Consider the following 17,500-nt stretch of genomic DNA (forward strand, 5'->3'; position numbering starts at 1 on the left):
GAGTGGGTGAGTGGGTGATGAGTGGGTGAGTTGGGTGATGGTGGGTGGGGTTGAGTGAGTTGGTGAGTGGGTGGGTGGTGGTGATCGGGTTGAGTGGGTGGGTGGGTGAGTGTGGGAGGGTGAGTGGGTGAGTGGGGTGAGGTTGGGTGAGTTGGTTGAGTGGGTGAGTGGGTGGGTGAGTGGGTGAGTGGGGTGGGTGAGGGTTGGGTGCAGTGAGTCGAGGAGGTGAGTGGGTGAGTGGGTGAGGTGAGTTGGGTGAGTTGGGTGAGTGGGTGGGTGGGTGGGGAGGGTGAGTGGGTGGGTGAGTGGGTGGTGGGGTGAGTGGGTGGGTGGGTGGGTGGGTGGGGGGTGAGTGGGTGGGTGGGGTGGAGTGGGTGAGTGGGTGAGGTGGGTGGTGAGTGGGTGAGGTGGGTGAGTGGGGTGGGTGGGTGTGGTGGGTGGGTGGGTGGGTGGGTGATTGGGTGAGTGGGTGGGGGTGGAGTGGGTGAGTGGGTGGGTGGGTGGGTGAGTGTGAGTGGGTGGGTGGGTGGGTGGTGTGGGTGAGTTGGGTGAGTGGGTGTGGGTGGGTGAGTGGGTGAGTGGGTGTGGTGGGTGGGTGAGTGGGTGGGGTGGGTGAGTGGGTGGGTGGTGGGTGGTGGTGCGGTGGGTGAGTGGGTGAGTGGGTGGTGTGGGTGAGTGGGTGGGTGGGTGGGTGAGGTGGGTGAGTGGGTGGGTGGGGGTGAGTTGGGTGAGTGGGTGGGTGAGGTGGGTGGGTGGGTGGTGTGGGTGAGTGGGTGAGTGGTGGGTGGGTGAGTTGGGGTGAGTGGGGGTGGTGGGTGAGTGGGTGGTGGGTGTGGGTGAGTGGGTGGGTGAGTGGGTGGGTGAGTGGTGGTGGGTGAGTGGGTGTGGGTGAGTGGGTGGGTGAGTGGGTGGTGGGTGGGTGGGTGAGTGGGTGGGTGGGTGGGTGAGTGGGTGAGTGGGTGAGTGAGTGAGTGGGTGGGTGGGTGAGTGAGTGAGTGGGTGGTGGGTGAGTGGTGAGTGAGTGGGTGGGTGGGTGAGTGGGTGAGTGAGTGAGTGGGTGAGTGGGTGGGGTGAGTGGGTGAGTGAGTGAGTGGTGGGTGAGTTGGGTGAGTGGGTGGGTGGGTGAGTTGGATGAGTTGAGTGGGTGGGTGGGTGAGTGGGTGGGTGGGTGGGTGAGTTGGGTGAGTGGGTGGAGTGGGTGAGTGAGTGAGTGTGGGTGAGTGAGTGAGTGGTGGTGGGTGAGTGAGTGGGTGGGTGGGTGAGTGAGTGAGTGAGTGGGTGGGTGGGTGGGTGGGTGAGTGGGTGAGTGAGTGAGTGAGTGGGTGAGTTGGGTGAGTGGGTGGGTGGGTGAGTGAGTTGGGTGAGTGGGTGGTGTGGGTGGGTGAGTGGGTGGGTGGGTGAGTTGGGTGAGTGGGTGAGTGAGTGAGTGGGTGGGTGGGTGAGTGAGTGAGTGGGTGGGTGGGTGAGTGGGTGAGTGAGTGAGTGAGTGGGTGGGTGGGTGAGTGAGTGAGTGGGTGAGTGGGTGGGTGGGTGAGTGGGTGAGTGAGTGAGTGAGTGGGTGAGTTGGGTGAGTGGGTGGGTGGGTGGGTGAGTTGGATGAGTTGAGTGGGTGGGTGGGTGAGTGGGTGGGTGCGTGGGTGAGTTGGGTGAGTGGGTGGGTGAGTGAGTGAGTGGGTGGGTGGGTGAGTGAGTGGGTGGGTGGGTGAGTGAGTGGGTGGGTGAGTGAGTGGGTGAGTGAGTGAGTAGGTGAGTGAGTGGGTGTCTATCTCTCTGTCTGTGTCTCTGTGTGTCTCTCTCTGTCTGTCTCTGTGTGTCTCTCTATCTCTGTGTGTGTCTCTGTGTCTGTGTCTCTGTGTATGTCTCTGTGTGTGTCTCTCTCTGTCTCTCTGTGTGTCTGTGTCTCTGTGTCTCTCTGTGTGTCTATGTGTCTAGATGGACGCGTTGTTGTGGCTGCGCTGGGCTCTGGGTCACCGCCGCTGCCCCCAGGGCACCGCGCTGTCCCTGGGGGCTCCCGCCTGGACCACAGACCTGCAGGCCTTGCTCAACTCGTGCACTCACCAGGTGAGCGGTGGTGAGTGAGTGAGTGGGTGGGTGAGTGGGTGGGTGGGTGGGTGAGTGGGTGGGTGGGTGGGTGGGTGAGTGGGTGGGTGGGTGAGTGAGTGAGTGAGTGGGTGGGTGGGTGGGTGAGTGGGTGAGTGAGTGGGTGAGTGGGTGGGTGAGTGGGTGGGTGGGTGGGTGGGTGAGTGAGTGAGTGAGTGGGTGGGTGGGTGAGTGGGTAGGTGGGTGAGTGGGTGGGTGGGTGGGTGAGTGGGTGGGTGGGTGGGTGGGTGGGTGGGTGGGTGGGTGAGTGAGTGAGTGAGTGAGTGGGTGAGTGGGTGGGTGGGTGAGTGAGTGGGTGAGTGAGTGGGTGAGTGGTGAGTGAGTGGGTGAGTGGGTGAGTGAGTGGGTGAGTGAGTGGGTGAGTGAGTGAGTGGGTGGGTGAGTGAGTGAGTGAGTGGGTGGGTGGGTGGGTGAGTGGGTGGGTGGGTGAGTGAGTTAGTGGGTGAGTGGGTGGGTGGGTGAGTGAGTGGGTGAGTGGGTGGGTGGGTGAGTGGGTGGGTGGGTGGGTGAGTGAGTTAGTGGGTGAGTGGGTGGGTGGTGAGTGAGTGGGTGAGTGAGTGGGTGGGTGGATGGGTGGGTGGGTGGGTGAGTGAGTGGGTGGGTGGGTGGGTGGGTGAGTGAGTGAGTGGGTGAGTGGGTGGGTGGGTGAGTGAGTGGGAGTGGGTGAGTGAGTGGGTGAGTGAGTGGGTGAGTGAGTGGGTGAGTGAGTGGGTGGGTGGGTGGGTGGGTGGGTGAGTGAGTGGGTGGGTGGGTGGGTGAGTGAGTGGTGGGTGGGTGGGTGGGTGGAGTGAGTGGGTGGGTGGGTGAGTGAGTTAGTGGGTGAGTGGGTGGGTGGGTGAGTGAGTGGGTGAGTGAGTGGGTGGGTGGGTGAGTGGGTGAGTGGTGAGGTTGGGTGAGTGGGTGAGTGAGTGGGTGGGTTGGTGGATGAGTGGGTGAGTGAGTAGGTGGGTGGGTGGTGGGTGAGTGGGTGAGTGAGTGGGTGGGTGAGTGGGTGAGTGAGTGGGTGGGTGGGGGGGGGTGAGTGGGTGGGTGAGTGGGTGAGTGAGTGGGTGGGTGGGTGAGTGGGTGGGTGGGTGAGTGGGTGAGTGGTGGGTGGGTGGGTGAGTGGGTGAGTGAGTGGGTGGGTGGGTGAGTGGGTGGGTGGGTGGGTGAGTGGGTGGGTGAGTGGGTGAGTGGTGAGGGTGGGTGAGTGGATGAGTGGGTGGGGTGAGTGAGTGGGTGAGTGAGTGAGTGGGTGAGTGAGTGAGTGGGTGGGTGGGTGGGTGAGTGGGTGGGTGAGTGGTGAGGGTGGGTGAGTGGGTGAGTGAGTGGGTGGGTGGGTGGGTGAGTGGGTGAGTGGGTGGGTGAGTGAGTGGGTGGGTGAGTGAGTGGGTGGGTGGGTGAGTGGGTGAGTGGGTGAGTGAGTGGGTGAGTGAGTGGGTGAGTGGGTGGGTGGGTGAGTGGGTGAGTGGGTGAGTGAGTGGGTGAGTGAGTGGGTGAGTGAGTGGGTGGGTGAGTGAGTGGGTGGGTGGGTGAGTGGGTGAGTGAGTGTCTGTGTGTACAGGTGAGTGTATAGGTGTACAGGTGAGTGTATAGGTGTACAGGTGAGTGTGTGTGTGTGTACAGGTGAGTGTATAGGTGTACAGGTGAGTGTGTCTGTGTGTACAGGTGAGTGTATAGGTGTACAGGTGAGTGTGTGTGTGTGTACAGGTGAGTGTATAGGTGTACAGGTGAGTGTGTGTGTGTGTACAGGTGAGTGTATAGGTGTACAGGTGAGTGTGTCTGTGTGTACAGGTGAGTGTGTGTGTGTGTACAGGTGAGTGTGTGTGTGTGTACAGGTGAGTGTATAGGTGTACAGGTGAGTGTGTGTGTGTACAGGTGAGTGTATAGGTGTACAGGTGAGTGTGTGTGTGTGTACAGGTGAGTGTATAGGTGTACAGTGTTGAGTGTGTCTGTGTGTACAGGTGAGTGTATAGGTGTACAGGTGAGTGTATAGGTGTACAGGTGTTTGTGTTTGTGTGTACAGGTGAGTGTATAGGTGTACAGGTGTTTGTGTTTGTGTGTACAGGTGAGTGTATAGGTGTACAGGTGAGTGTATAGGTGTACAGGTGAGTGTGTCTGTGTGTACAGGTGAGTGTATAGGTGTACAGGTGAGTGTGTGTGTGTGTACAGGTGAGTGTATAGGTGTACAGGTGAGTGTGTCTGTGTGTACAGGTGAGTGTATAGGTGTACAGGTGAGTGTGTCTGTGTGTACAGGTGAGTGTATAGGTGTACAGGTGAGTGTGTGTGTGTGTACAGGTGAGTGTGTCTGTGTGTACAGGTGAGTGTGTGTGTGTGTACAGGTGAGTGTATAGGTGTACAGGTGAGTGTGTCTGTGTGTACAGGTGAGTGTGTCTGTGTGTACAGGTGAGTGTATAGGTGTACAGGTGAGTGTGTCTGTGTGTACAGGTGAGTGTATAGGTGTACAGGTGAGTGTGTCTGTGTACAGGTGAGTGTGTGTGTGTACAGGTGAGTGTGTGTGTGTGTACAGGTGAGTGTATAGGTGTACAGGTGAGTGTGTGTCTGTGTACAGGTGAGTGTATAGGTGTACAGGTGAGTGTGTGTGTGTGTACAGGTGAGTGTATAGGTGTACAGGTGAGTGTGTGTGTGTGTACAGGTGAGTGTATAGGTGTACAGGTGAGTGTGTGTGTGTGTACAGGTGAGTGTACAGGTGAGTGTGTCTGTGTGTACAGTTGAGTGTGTGTGTGTGTACAGGTGAGTGTATAGGTGTACAGGTGAGTGTACAGGTGTACAGGTGAGTGTGTGTGTGTGTACAGGTGAGTGTATAGGTGTACAGGTGAGTGTGTGTGTGTGTACAGGTGAGTGTGTGTGTGTGTACAGGTGAGTGTACAGGTGTACAGGTGAGTGTGTGTGTGTGTACAGGTGAGTGTACAGGTGTACAGGTGAGTGTGTCTGTGTGTACAGGTGAGTGTGTGTGTGTGTACAGGTGAGTGTACAGGTGAGTGTATAGGTGTACAGGTGAGTGTGTGTGTGTGTACAGGTGAGTGTACAGGTGTACAGGTGAGTGTGTCTGTGTGTACAGGTGAGTGTGTCTGTGTGTACAGGTGAGTGTATAGGTGTACAGGTGAGTGTGTGTACAGGTGAGTGTGTCTGTGTGTACAGGTGAGTGTGTCTGTGTGTACAGGTGAGTGTACAGGTGAGTGTGTCTGTGTGTACAGGTGAGTGTATAGGTGTACAGGTGAGTGTGTGTGTGTGTACAGGTGAGTGTGTGTACAGGTGAGTGTGTCTGTGTACAGGTGAGTGTGTTTGTGTGTACAGGTGAGTGTGTGTGTGTACAGGTGAGTGTGTTTGTGTGTACAGGTGAGTGTATAGGTGTACAGGTGAGTGTGTGTGTGTGTACAGGTGAGTGTGTGTGTGTGTACAGGTGAGTGTGTGTGTGTGTACAGGTGAGTGTATAGGTGTACAGGTGAGTGTGTGTGTGTGTACAGGTGAGTTTATAGGTGTACAGGTGAGTGTGTGTGTGTGTACAGGTGAGTGTATAGGTGTACAGGTGAGTGTGTGTGTGTGTACAGGTGAGTGTATAGGTGTACAGGTGAGTGTATAGGTGTACAGGTGAGTGTACAGGTGTACAGGTGAGTGTGTGTGTGTGTGTACAGGTGAGTGTATAGGTGTACAGGTGAGTGTGTCTGTGTGTACAGGTGAGTGTGTCTGTGTGTACAGGTGAGTGTATAGGTGTACAGGTGAGTGTATAGGTGTACAGGTGAGTGTGTCTGTGTGTACAGGTGAGTGTACAGGTGTACAGGTGAGTGTGTCTGTGTGTTCAGGTGAGTGTATAGGTGTACAGGTGAGTGTGTGTGTGTGTACAGGTGAGTGTATAGGTGTACAGGTGAGTGTGTCTGTGTGTACAGGTGAGTGTGTCTGTGTGTACAGGTGAGTGTACAGGTGAGTGTGTGTGTGTACAGGTGAGTGTATAGGTGTACAGGTGAGTGTGTGTGTGTGTACAGGTGAGTGTACAGGTGAGTGTATAGGTGTACAGGTGAGTGTGTCTGTGTGTACAGGTGAGTGTCTGTGTGTACAGGTGAGTGTATAGGTGTACAGGTGAGTGTGTCTGTGTGTACAGGTGAGTGTACAGGTGTACAGGTGAGTGTGTGTGTGTGTACAGGTGAGTGTATAGGTGTACAGGTGAGTGTGTCTGTGTGTACAGGTGAGTGTATAGGTGTACAGGTGAGTGTGTCTGTGTACAGGTGAGTGTGTGTGTGTGTACAGGTGAGTGTATAGGTGTACAGGTGAGTGTGTCTGTGTGTACAGGTGAGTGTATAGGTGTACAGGTGAGTGTGTCTGTGTGTACAGGTGAGTGTGTCTGTGTGTACAGGTGAGTGTGTGTGTGTGTACAGGTGAGTGTACAGGTGTACAGGTGAGTGTGTGTGTGTGTACAGGTGAGTGTACAGGTGTACAGGTGAGTGTGTGTGTGTACAGGTGAGTGTATAGGTGTACAGGTGAGTGTGTGTGTGTGTACAGGTGAGTGTGTCTGTGTGTACAGGTGAGTGTGTGTGTGTGTACAGGTGAGTGTACAGGTGTACAGGTGAGTGTGTGTGTGTGTACAGGTGAGTGTACAGGTGTACAGGTGAGTGTGTGTGTGTGTACAGGTGAGTGTGTGTGTGTGTACAGGTGAGTGTGTGTGTGTGTACAGGTGAGTGTATAGGTGTACAGGTGAGTGTGTCTGTGTGTACAGGTGAGTGTATAGGTGTACAGGTGAGTGTGTCTGTGTGTACAGGTGAGTGTATAGGTGTACAGGTGAGTGTGTGTGTGTGTACAGGTGAGTGTATAGGTGTACAGGTGAGTGTGTGTGTGTGTACAGGTGAGTGTATAGGTGTACAGGTGAGTGTGTGTGTGTGTACAGGTGAGTGTGTCTGTGTGTACAGGTGAGTGTGTGTGTGTGTACAGGTGAGTGTGTCTGTGTGTACAGGTGAGTGTGTGTGTGTGTACAGGTGAGTGTGTCTGTGTGTACAGGTGAGTGTGTCTGTGTGTACAGGTGAGTGTGTGTGTGTGTACAGGTGAGTGTCTGTGTGTACAGGTGAGTGTGTGTGTGTGTACAGGTGAGTGTATAGGTGTACAGGTGAGTGTGTCTGTGTGTACAGGTGAGTGTATAGGTGTACAGGTGAGTGTACAGGTGTACAGGTGAGTGTGTGTGTGTGTACAGGTGAGTGTACAGGTGTACAGGTGAGTGTGTCTGTGTGTACAGGTGAGTGTGTCTGTGTGTACAGGTGAGTGTATAGGTGTACAGGTGAGTGTATAGGTGTACAGGTGAGTGTGTGTGTGTACAGGTGAGTGTGTCTGTGTGTACAGGTGAGTGTGTGTACAGGTGAGTGTATAGGTGTACAGGTGAGTGTGTGTGTGTGTGTACAGGTGAGTGTATAGGTGTACAGGTGAGTGTGTTTGTGTGTACAGGTGAGTGTGTCTGTGTGTACAGGTGAGTGTGTGTGTGTGTACAGGTGAGTGTGTGTGTGTGTACAGGTGAGTGTGTCTGTGTGTACAGGTGAGTGTGTGTACAGGTGAGTGTGTCTGTGTACAGGTGAGTGTGTTTGTGTGTACAGGTGAGTGTCTGTGTGTACAGGTGAGTGTGTGTGTGTGTACAGGTGAGTGTATAGGTGTACAGGTGAGTGTGTCTGTGTGTACAGGTGAGTGTGTGTACAGGTGAGTGTGTCTGTGTACAGGTGAGTGTGTTTGTGTGTACAGGTGAGTGTACAGGTGAGTGTATAGGTGTACAGGTGAGTGTGTGTGTGTACAGGTGAGTGTGTGTGTGTGTACAGGTGAGTGTATAGGTGTACAGGTGAGTGTGTCTGTGTGTACAGGTGAGTGTGTGTGTGTGTACAGGTGAGTGTACAGGTGTACAGGTGAGTGTGTGTGTGTACAGGTGAGTGTACAGGTGTACAGGTGAGTGTGTGTGTGTGTACAGGTGAGTGTACAGGTGTACAGGTGAGTGTGTGTGTGTACAGGTGAGTGTACAGGTGTACAGGTGAGTGTGTGTGTGTGTACAGGTGAGTGTACAGGTGTACAGGTGAGTGTGTGTGTGTGTACAGGTGAGTGTATAGGTGTACAGGTGAGTGTGTGTGTGTGTACAGGTGAGTGTATAGGTGTACAGGTGAGTGTGTGTGTGTGTACAGGTGAGTGTGTGTGTGTGTACAGGTGAGTGTATAGGTGTACAGGTGAGTGTGTGTGTGTGTGTACAGGTGAGTGTATAGGTGTACAGGTGAGTGTGTGTGTGTGTGTACAGGTGAGTGTATAGGTGTACAGGTGAGTGTGTGTGTGTGTGTACAGGTGAGTGTATAGGTGTACAGGTGAGTGTGTTTGTGTGTACAGGTGAGTGTGTCTGTGTGTACAGGTGAGTGTGTGTGTGTGTACAGGTGAGTGTGTGTGTGTGTACAGGTGAGTGTGTCTGTGTGTACAGGTGAGTGTGTGTACAGGTGAGTGTGTCTGTGTACAGGTGAGTGTGTTTGTGTGTACAGGTGAGTGTACAGGTGAGTGTATAGGTGTACAGGTGAGTGTGTGTGTGTACAGGTGAGTGTGTGTGTGTGTACAGGTGAGTGTATAGGTGTACAGGTGAGTGTGTCTGTGTGTACAGGTGAGTGTGTGTGTGTGTACAGGTGAGTGTACAGGTGTACAGGTGAGTGTGTGTGTGTACAGGTGAGTGTACAGGTGTACAGGTGAGTGTGTGTGTGTGTACAGGTGAGTGTACAGGTGTACAGGTGAGTGTGTGTGTGTACAGGTGAGTGTACAGGTGTACAGGTGAGTGTGTGTGTGTGTACAGGTGAGTGTACAGGTGAGTGTATAGGTGTACAGGTGAGTGTATAGGTGTACAGGTGAGTGTGTGTGTGTGTACAGGTGAGTGTATAGGTGTACAGGTGAGTGTGTGTGTGTGTACAGGTGAGTGTATAGGTGTACAGGTGAGTGTGTGTGTGTGTACAGGTGAGTGTGTGTGTGTGTACAGGTGAGTGTATAGGTGTACAGGTGAGTGTGTCTGTGTGTACAGGTGAGTGTGCACCTGTCTGGGCTGCGTCCTGTCACCTGCATGAACTTCCAGGAAGCGGGTCTACTCATCAACGAGGTGGTGAAGGTTTACAGCCTCAAGGTGCCCTCACCACACTCACCACCTCGCTCACCACCACACTCACCACCTCGCTCACCACCTCGCTCACCACTACACTCACCACCTCGCTCACCACCACACTCACCACCACACTCACCACCACACTCACCACCACACTCACCACCACACTCACCACCTCGCTCACCACCTCACTCACCACCTCGCTCACCACTACACTCACCACCTCGCTCACCACCACACTCACCACCACACTCACCACCACACTCACCACCACACTCACCACCACACTCACCACCTCGCTCACCACCTCACTCACCACCTCGCTCACCACTACACTCACCACCACACTCACCACCACGCTCACCACCTCACTCACCACCACACTCACCACCACACTCACCACCACACTCACCACCACACTCACCACCTCACTCACCACCTCGCTCACCACCACACTCACCACTACACTCACCACCACACTCACCACCACACTCACCACACTCACCACCTCGCTCACCACCTCACTCACCACCACACTCACCTCACTCACCACCTCGCTCACCACCTCACTCACCACCACACTCACCACTACACTCACCACCACACTCACCACCACACTCACCACCTCGCTCACCACCACACTCACCACACTCACCACCTCGCTCACCACCTCACTCACCACCACACTCACCACACTCACCACCTCGCTCACCACCTCGCTCACCACCTCACTCACCACCACACTCACCACTACACTCACCACTACACTCACCACCTCGCTCACCACCACACTCACCACCTCACTCACCACCACACTCACCACCTCGCTCACCACTACACTCACCACCACACTCACCACCTCACTCACCACCACACTCACCACCTCGCTCACCACCTCGCTCACCACTACACTCACCACCACACTCACCACCTCGCTCACCACCACACTCACCACCTCGCTCACCACCACACTCACCACCTCACTCACCACCACACTCACCACCTCGCTCACCACCTCACTCACCACTACACTCACCACCACACTCACCACCACACTCACCACCACACTCACCACCTCGCTCACCACCTCACTCACCACCACACTCACCTCACTCACCACCTCGCTCACCACCTCACTCACCACCACACTCACCACTACACTCACCACCACACTCACCACCACACTCACCACCTCGCTCACCACCACACTCACCACACTCACCACCTCGCTCACCACCTCACTCACCACCACACTCACCACACTCACCACCTCGCTCACCACCTCGCTCACCACCTCACTCACCACCACACTCACCACTACACTCACCACTACACTCACCACCTCGCTCACCACCACACTCACCACCTCACTCACCACCACACTCACCACCTCGCTCACCACTACACTCACCACCACACTCACCACCTCACTCACCACCACACTCACCACCACACTCACCACCTCACTCACCACCACACTCACCACTACACTCACCACCACACTCACCACTACACTCACCACCACACTCACCACCACACTCACCACCACACTCACCACCACACTCACCACTACACTCACCACCACACTCACCACCTCACTCACCACTACAATCACCACTACACTCACCACCACACTCACCACCACACTCACCACCACCCTCACCACCACGCTCACCACTAGACTCACCACCACACTCACCACCACGCTCACCACCTCACTCACCACCACACTCACCACTACAATCACCACCACACTCACCACCACCACACTCACCACCACACTCACCACCACACTCACCATACTCACCACCACACTCACCACCACACTCACCACCACGCTCACCACTACAATCACCACCACACTCACCACCACCACACTCACCACCACGCTCACCCCCACGCTCACCACTAGACTCACCACCACACTCACCACCACACTCACCACCACACTCACCACCACACTCACCACCACACTCACCACCACGCTCACCACTACAATCACCACCACACTCACCACCACACTCACTCACCACCACACTCACCACCACGCTCACCACCTCACTCACCACCTCACTCACCACCACACTCACCACCACACTCACCACTAGACTCACCACCACACTCACCACCACACTCACCACCACACTCACTCACCACCACACTCACCACCACGCTCACCACCTCACTCACCACCTCACTCACCACCACACTCACCACCACGCTCACCACTAGACTCACCACTACACTCACCACCACACTCACCACCACACTCACCACCACACTCACTCACCACCACACTCACCACCACGCTCACCACCTCACTCACCACCTCACTCACCACCACACTCACCACCACACTCACCACTAGACTCACCACCACACTCACCACCACACTCACCACCACACTCACCACCACACTCACCACCACACTCACCACCACGCTCACCACCACGCTCACCACCTCACTCACGACCTCACTCACCACTACACTCACCACCACACTCACCACCACACTCACCACCACACTCACCACCACACTCACCACCACACTCACCACCACGCTCACCACCACACTCACCACCACACTCACCACCACGCTCACCACCACACTCACCACCACGCTCACCACCACGCTCACCACCACACTCACCACCACACTCACCACCACACTCACCACCACGCTCACCACTACACTCACCACCACGCTCACCACTAGACTCACCACTAGACTCACCACCACACTCACCACTAGACTCACCACCACACTCACCACCACACTCACCACTAGACTCACCACCACGCTCACCACCACACTCACCACCACACTCACCACCACACTCACCACTACACTCACCACCACGCTCACCACTAGACTCACCACCACGCTCACCACTAGACTCACCACTAGACTCACCACCACACTCACCACTAGACTCACCACCACACTCACCACTAGACTCACCACCACACTCACCACCACACTCACCACCACGCTCACCAATCACCACCCCCCCTGGATGACCTCTGACCCCCGTGACCCCCCCCGTGACCCCCCCGTGACCCCGCCAGGTGGATGACCTCCACTGCCGAACTCTCTTCTTCTGTGAGCTCGTCACCTGCAGACGGAGGAGGTGGGTCGCACACAGACAAAGCCGCCCCCTGTAGCGCACACACCCTGCCGGGGCAAGTGCAGTTGGCGAGTCAGTCAGTTAGTCAGTCAGTCAGTCACTCAGTCAGTCAGTCAGTAACTCACTCAGTCACTTAGTCAGTCAGTCACTCAGTTAGTCACTCAGTCACTCAGTAACTCACTCAGTCAGTCACTCAGTCAGTCACTCAGTCAGTCAGTAACTCACTCAGTCAGTCACTCAGTCACTCAGTCAGTCACTCAGTAACTCACTCAGTCAGTCACTCAGTCAGTCACTCAGTCAGTCAGTAACTCACTCAGTCAGTCACTCAGTCAGTCAGTCAGTCACTCAGTCAGTCAGTCACTCAGTAACTCACTCAGTCAGTCACTCAGTCAGTCACTCAGTCAGTCACTCAGTCAGTCAGTCACTCAGTCAGTCACTCACTCAGTCACTCAGTCAGTCAGTCACTCAGTCAGTCACTCAGTCAGTCACTCAGTCAGTAACTCAGTCACTCAGTCAGTCACTCACTCAGTCAGTCACTCACTCAGTCACTCAGTCAGTCACTCAGTCAGTCACTCAGTCAGTCACTCAGTCAGTAACTCAGTCACTCAGTCAGTCACTCACTCAGTCAGTCACTCAGTCAGTCACTCAGTCAGTCACTCACTCAGTCACTCAGTCAGTCAGTCACTCAGTCAGTAACTCAGTCAGTCAGTTAGTAACTCAGTCAGTCAGTCAGTCACTCAGTCAGTCACTCACTCAGTCAGTCAGTCACTCAGTCAGTCACTCACTCAGTCACTCAGTCAGTCACTCAGTCAGTCAGTCACTCTGTCACTCAGTCACTCACTCAGTAACTCACTCAGTCAGTCACTCAGTCAGTCACTCAGTCAGTCACTCAGTCAGTCACTCAGTCACTCAGTCAGTAACTCAGTCACTCAGTCAGTCACTCACTCAGTCACTCACTCAGTCAGTCACTCACTCAGTCAGTCACTCAGTCAGTCACTCAGTCAGTAACTCAGTCACTCAGTCAGTCACTCACTCAGTCACTCAGTCAGTCACTCAGTCAGTCACTCAGTCAGTCACTCAGTCAGTAACTCAGTCAGTCACTCACTCAGTCAGTCACTCACTCAGTCAGTCACTCACTCAGTCACTCAGTCAGTCAGTCACTCAGTCAGTCACTCAGTCAGTAACTCAGTCAGTCAGTTAGTAACTCAGTCACTCAGTCAGTCAGTAACTCACTCAGTCAGTCACTCACTCAGTCAGTCAGTCACTCAGTCAGTCACTCAGTCAGTCACTCAGTCAGTCAGTCACTCTGTCACTCAGTCACTCACTCAGTAACTCACTCAGTCAGTCACTCAGTCAGTCACTCAGTCAGTCACTCAGTAACTCACTCAGTCAGTCACTCAGTCAGTCACTCAGTCACTCAGTCAGTAACTCAGTCACTCAGTCAGTCACTCACTCAGTCACTCACTCAGTCAGTCACTCACTCAGTCAGTCACTCACTCAGTCACTCACTCAGTCAGTCACTCAGTCAGTCAGTCACTCAGTCAGTCACTCAGTCACTCACTCACTCAGTCAGTCACTCAGTCAGTCAGTTAGTAACTCAGTCACTCAGTCACTCAGTAACTCACTCAGTCAGTAACTCACTCAGTCAGTCACTCAGTCAGTCACTCAGTCAGTCAGTCACTCAGTCACTCAGTAACTCACTCAGTCAGTAACTCACTCAGTCAGTCACTCAGTCAGTCAGTCACTCAGTCAGTCACTCAGTCAGTCAGTCACTCAGTCAGTCAGTCACTCAGTCAGTCACTCAGTCAGTCACTCACTCAGTCAGTCACTCACTCACTCAGTCAGTCACTCAGTCACTCAGTCAGTCAGTCAGTAACTCACTCAGTCACTCAGTCAGTCACTCAGTCAGTCAGTCACTCAGTCACTCAGTCACTCAGTCACTCACTCAGTCAGTCACTCACTCAGTCAGTCACTCAGTCAGTCACTCACTCAGTCAGTCACTCAGTCAGTCACTCAGTCAGTCACTCAGTCACTCAGTCAGTCACTCAGTCAGTCACTCAGTCACTCAGTCAGTCACTCAGTCAGTCACTCAGTCAGTCAGTCACTCAGTCACTCAGTCACTCAGTCAGTCACTCAGTCACTCACTCAGTCACTCAGTCAGTCAGTCACTCAGTCACTCAGTCAGTCACTCAGTCAGTAACTCACTCAGTCAGTCACTCAGTCAGTCACTCACTCAGTCACTCAGTCACTCAGTCACTCAGTCACTCAGTCACTCACTCAGTCAGTCAGTCACTCAGTCAGTCAGTCACTCACTCAGTCAGTCACTCAGTCAGTCACCCACTCACTCACCCACTCACTCACCCACCCACTCACCCCCCCACCCACCCACTCACCTACCCACTCACCTACCCACCCACTCACACACCCACTCACCCACTCACCCACCCACTCACCCCCCCACCCACCCACTCACCCACTCACCTACCCACCCACCCACTCACCTACCCACTCACCCACCCACTCACCTATCCACTCACCCACCCACCCACTCACCTACCCACCCACTCACCCACTCACCTACCCACTCACCCCCCCACCCACTCACCCACTCACCTACCCACCCACTCACCCACCCACTCACCTACCCACCCACTCACCCACTCACCCACCCACTCACCCACCCACTCACCCACCCACTCACCCACTCACCTACCCACCCACTCACCCACCCACTCACCTACCCACCCACTCACCCACCCACTCACCCACCCACTCACCCACTCACTCACTCACCCACTCACCTACCCACCCACTCACCCACTCACCCACCCACTCACCCACCCACTCACCCACTCACCTACCCACCCACTCACCGACTCACCCACTCACTCACCCACCCACTCACCCACCCACTCACCCCCCCCACCCACCCACTCACCCACTTACCCACTCACCCACCCACTCACCTACCCACCCACTCACCCACTCACCCACCCACTCAACCACCCACCCACCCACTCACCCACCCACCCACTCGCCCACTCACCCACCCACTCACCCACCCACTCACCCACTCACCTACCCACCCACCCACTCACCCACTCACCCACCCACTCACCCACCCACCCACCCACTCACCCACTCACCCACCCACTCACCCACTCACCTACCCACCCACTCACCCACTCACCCACCCACCCACCCACTCACCCACCCACTCACCCACCCACTCACCCACCCACCCACCCACCCACTCACCCACCCACTCACCCACCCACCCACTCACCCACTCACCCACCCACTCACCCACCCACTCACCCACCCACCCACCCACCCACTCACCCACCCACCCACTCACCCACCCACTCACCCACTCACCTACCCACCCACCCACTCACCCACTCACCCACCCACCCACCCACCCACTCACCCACTCACCCACCCACTCACTCACCCACCCACTCACCCACCCACTCACCCACCCACTCACCCACCCACCCACTCACCCACTCACCCACCCACCCACTCACCCACTCACCTACCCACCCACCCACTCACCCACTCACCCACCCACCCACCCACCCACCCACCCACTCACCCACCCACTCACCCACTCACCTACCCACCCACCCACCCACTCACCTACCCACCCACTCACCCACCCACTCACCCACCCACTCACCCACTCACTCACTCACCCACTCACCTACCCACCCACTCACCCACTCACCCACCCACTCACCCACCCACTCACCCACTCACCTACCCACCCACTCACCGACTCACCCACTCACTCACCCACCCACTCACCCACCCACTCACCCCCCCCCACCCACCCACTCACCCACTTACCCACTCACCCACCCACTCACCTACCCACCCACTCACCCACTCACCCACCCACTCAACCACCCACCCACCCACTCACCCACCCACCCACTCGCCCACTCACCCACCCACTCACCCACTCACCCACTCACCTACCCACCCACCCACTCACCCACTCACCCACCCACTCACCCACCCACCCACCCACTCACCCACTCACCCACCCACTCACCCACTCACCTACCCACCCACTCACCCACTCACCCACCCACCCACCCACTCACCCACCCACTCACCCACCCACTCACCCACCCACCCACCCACCCACTCACCCACCCACTCACCCACCCACCCACTCACCCACTCACCCACCCACTCACCCACCCACTCACCCACCCACCCACCCACCCACTCACCCACCCACTCACCCACCCACTCACCCACTCACCTACCCACCCACCCACTCACCCACTCACCCACCCACCCACCCACCCACTCACCCACTCACCCACCCACTCACTCACCCACCCACTCACCCACCCACTCACCCACCCACTCACCCACCCACCCACTCACCCACTCACCCACCCACCCACTCACCCACTCACCTACCCACCCACCCACTCACCCACTCACCCACCCACCCACCCACCCACCCACTCACCCACCCACTCACCCACTCACCTACCCACCCACCCACTCACCCACTCACCCACCCACCCACCCACCCACTCACCCACCCACTCACCCACCCACCCACTCACCCACCCACTCACCCACCCACTCACCCACCCACTCACCCACCCACTCACCCACCCACTCACCCACCCACCCACCCACCCACCCACTCACCCACCCACTCACCCACCCACCCACCCACTCACCCACCCACTCACCCACCCACCCACTCACCCACTCACCCACCCACCCACTCACCCACTCACCTACCCACCCACCCACTCACCCACTCACCCACCCACCCACCCACCCACTCACCCACCCACTCACCCACTCACCTACCCACCCACCCACTCACCCACTCACCCACCCACCCACCCACCCACCCACTCACCCACCCACTCACCCACCCACCCACCCACTCACCCACCCACTCACCCACCCACTCACCCACCCACTCACCCACCCACTCACCCACCCACTCACCCACCCACTCACCCACCCACTCACCCACTCACCCACCCACTCACCCACACAGATAATCGTCACCGGTGGTGGCCACACGCGTGCACACACACACGTGTACACACACACACGTGTACACACACAGACACACGCGTGCACACACACACACGCGTGTACACAGACGTTGTCTCTTGCAGGGATCCTCGCGAGGAGG

At 56.3% G+C, this 17,500-nt stretch overlaps 1 protein-coding gene across 1 annotated transcript in view; it reads left to right on the forward strand.

The window, feature by feature from the left end:
* The first annotated feature begins 1,914 nt into the window (after positions 1–1,914).
* LOC144954590 (uncharacterized) overlaps positions 1,915–17,500 on the forward strand; it is a 21,981-nt gene continuing 6,395 nt past the window's right edge. The window contains exons 1-4 of the mRNA XM_078885048.1: positions 1,915–2,061; positions 9,110–9,208; positions 12,257–12,318; positions 17,484–17,500. The exon at positions 17,484–17,500 is cut by the window's right edge and continues 101 nt beyond it. Coding sequence (XP_078741174.1) covers positions 1,933–2,061; positions 9,110–9,208; positions 12,257–12,318; positions 17,484–17,500 — 307 coding nt within the window. The 5' untranslated portion in view covers positions 1,915–1,932. The remainder of the gene's footprint in view (positions 2,062–9,109; positions 9,209–12,256; positions 12,319–17,483) is intronic.

The sequence above is a fragment of the Lampetra fluviatilis genome, unplaced genomic scaffold (assembly GCF_964198595.1).
Source record: "Lampetra fluviatilis unplaced genomic scaffold, kcLamFluv1.1 SCAFFOLD_1153, whole genome shotgun sequence".
NCBI classification, from domain to species: Eukaryota; Metazoa; Chordata; class Hyperoartia; order Petromyzontiformes; family Petromyzontidae; genus Lampetra; species Lampetra fluviatilis.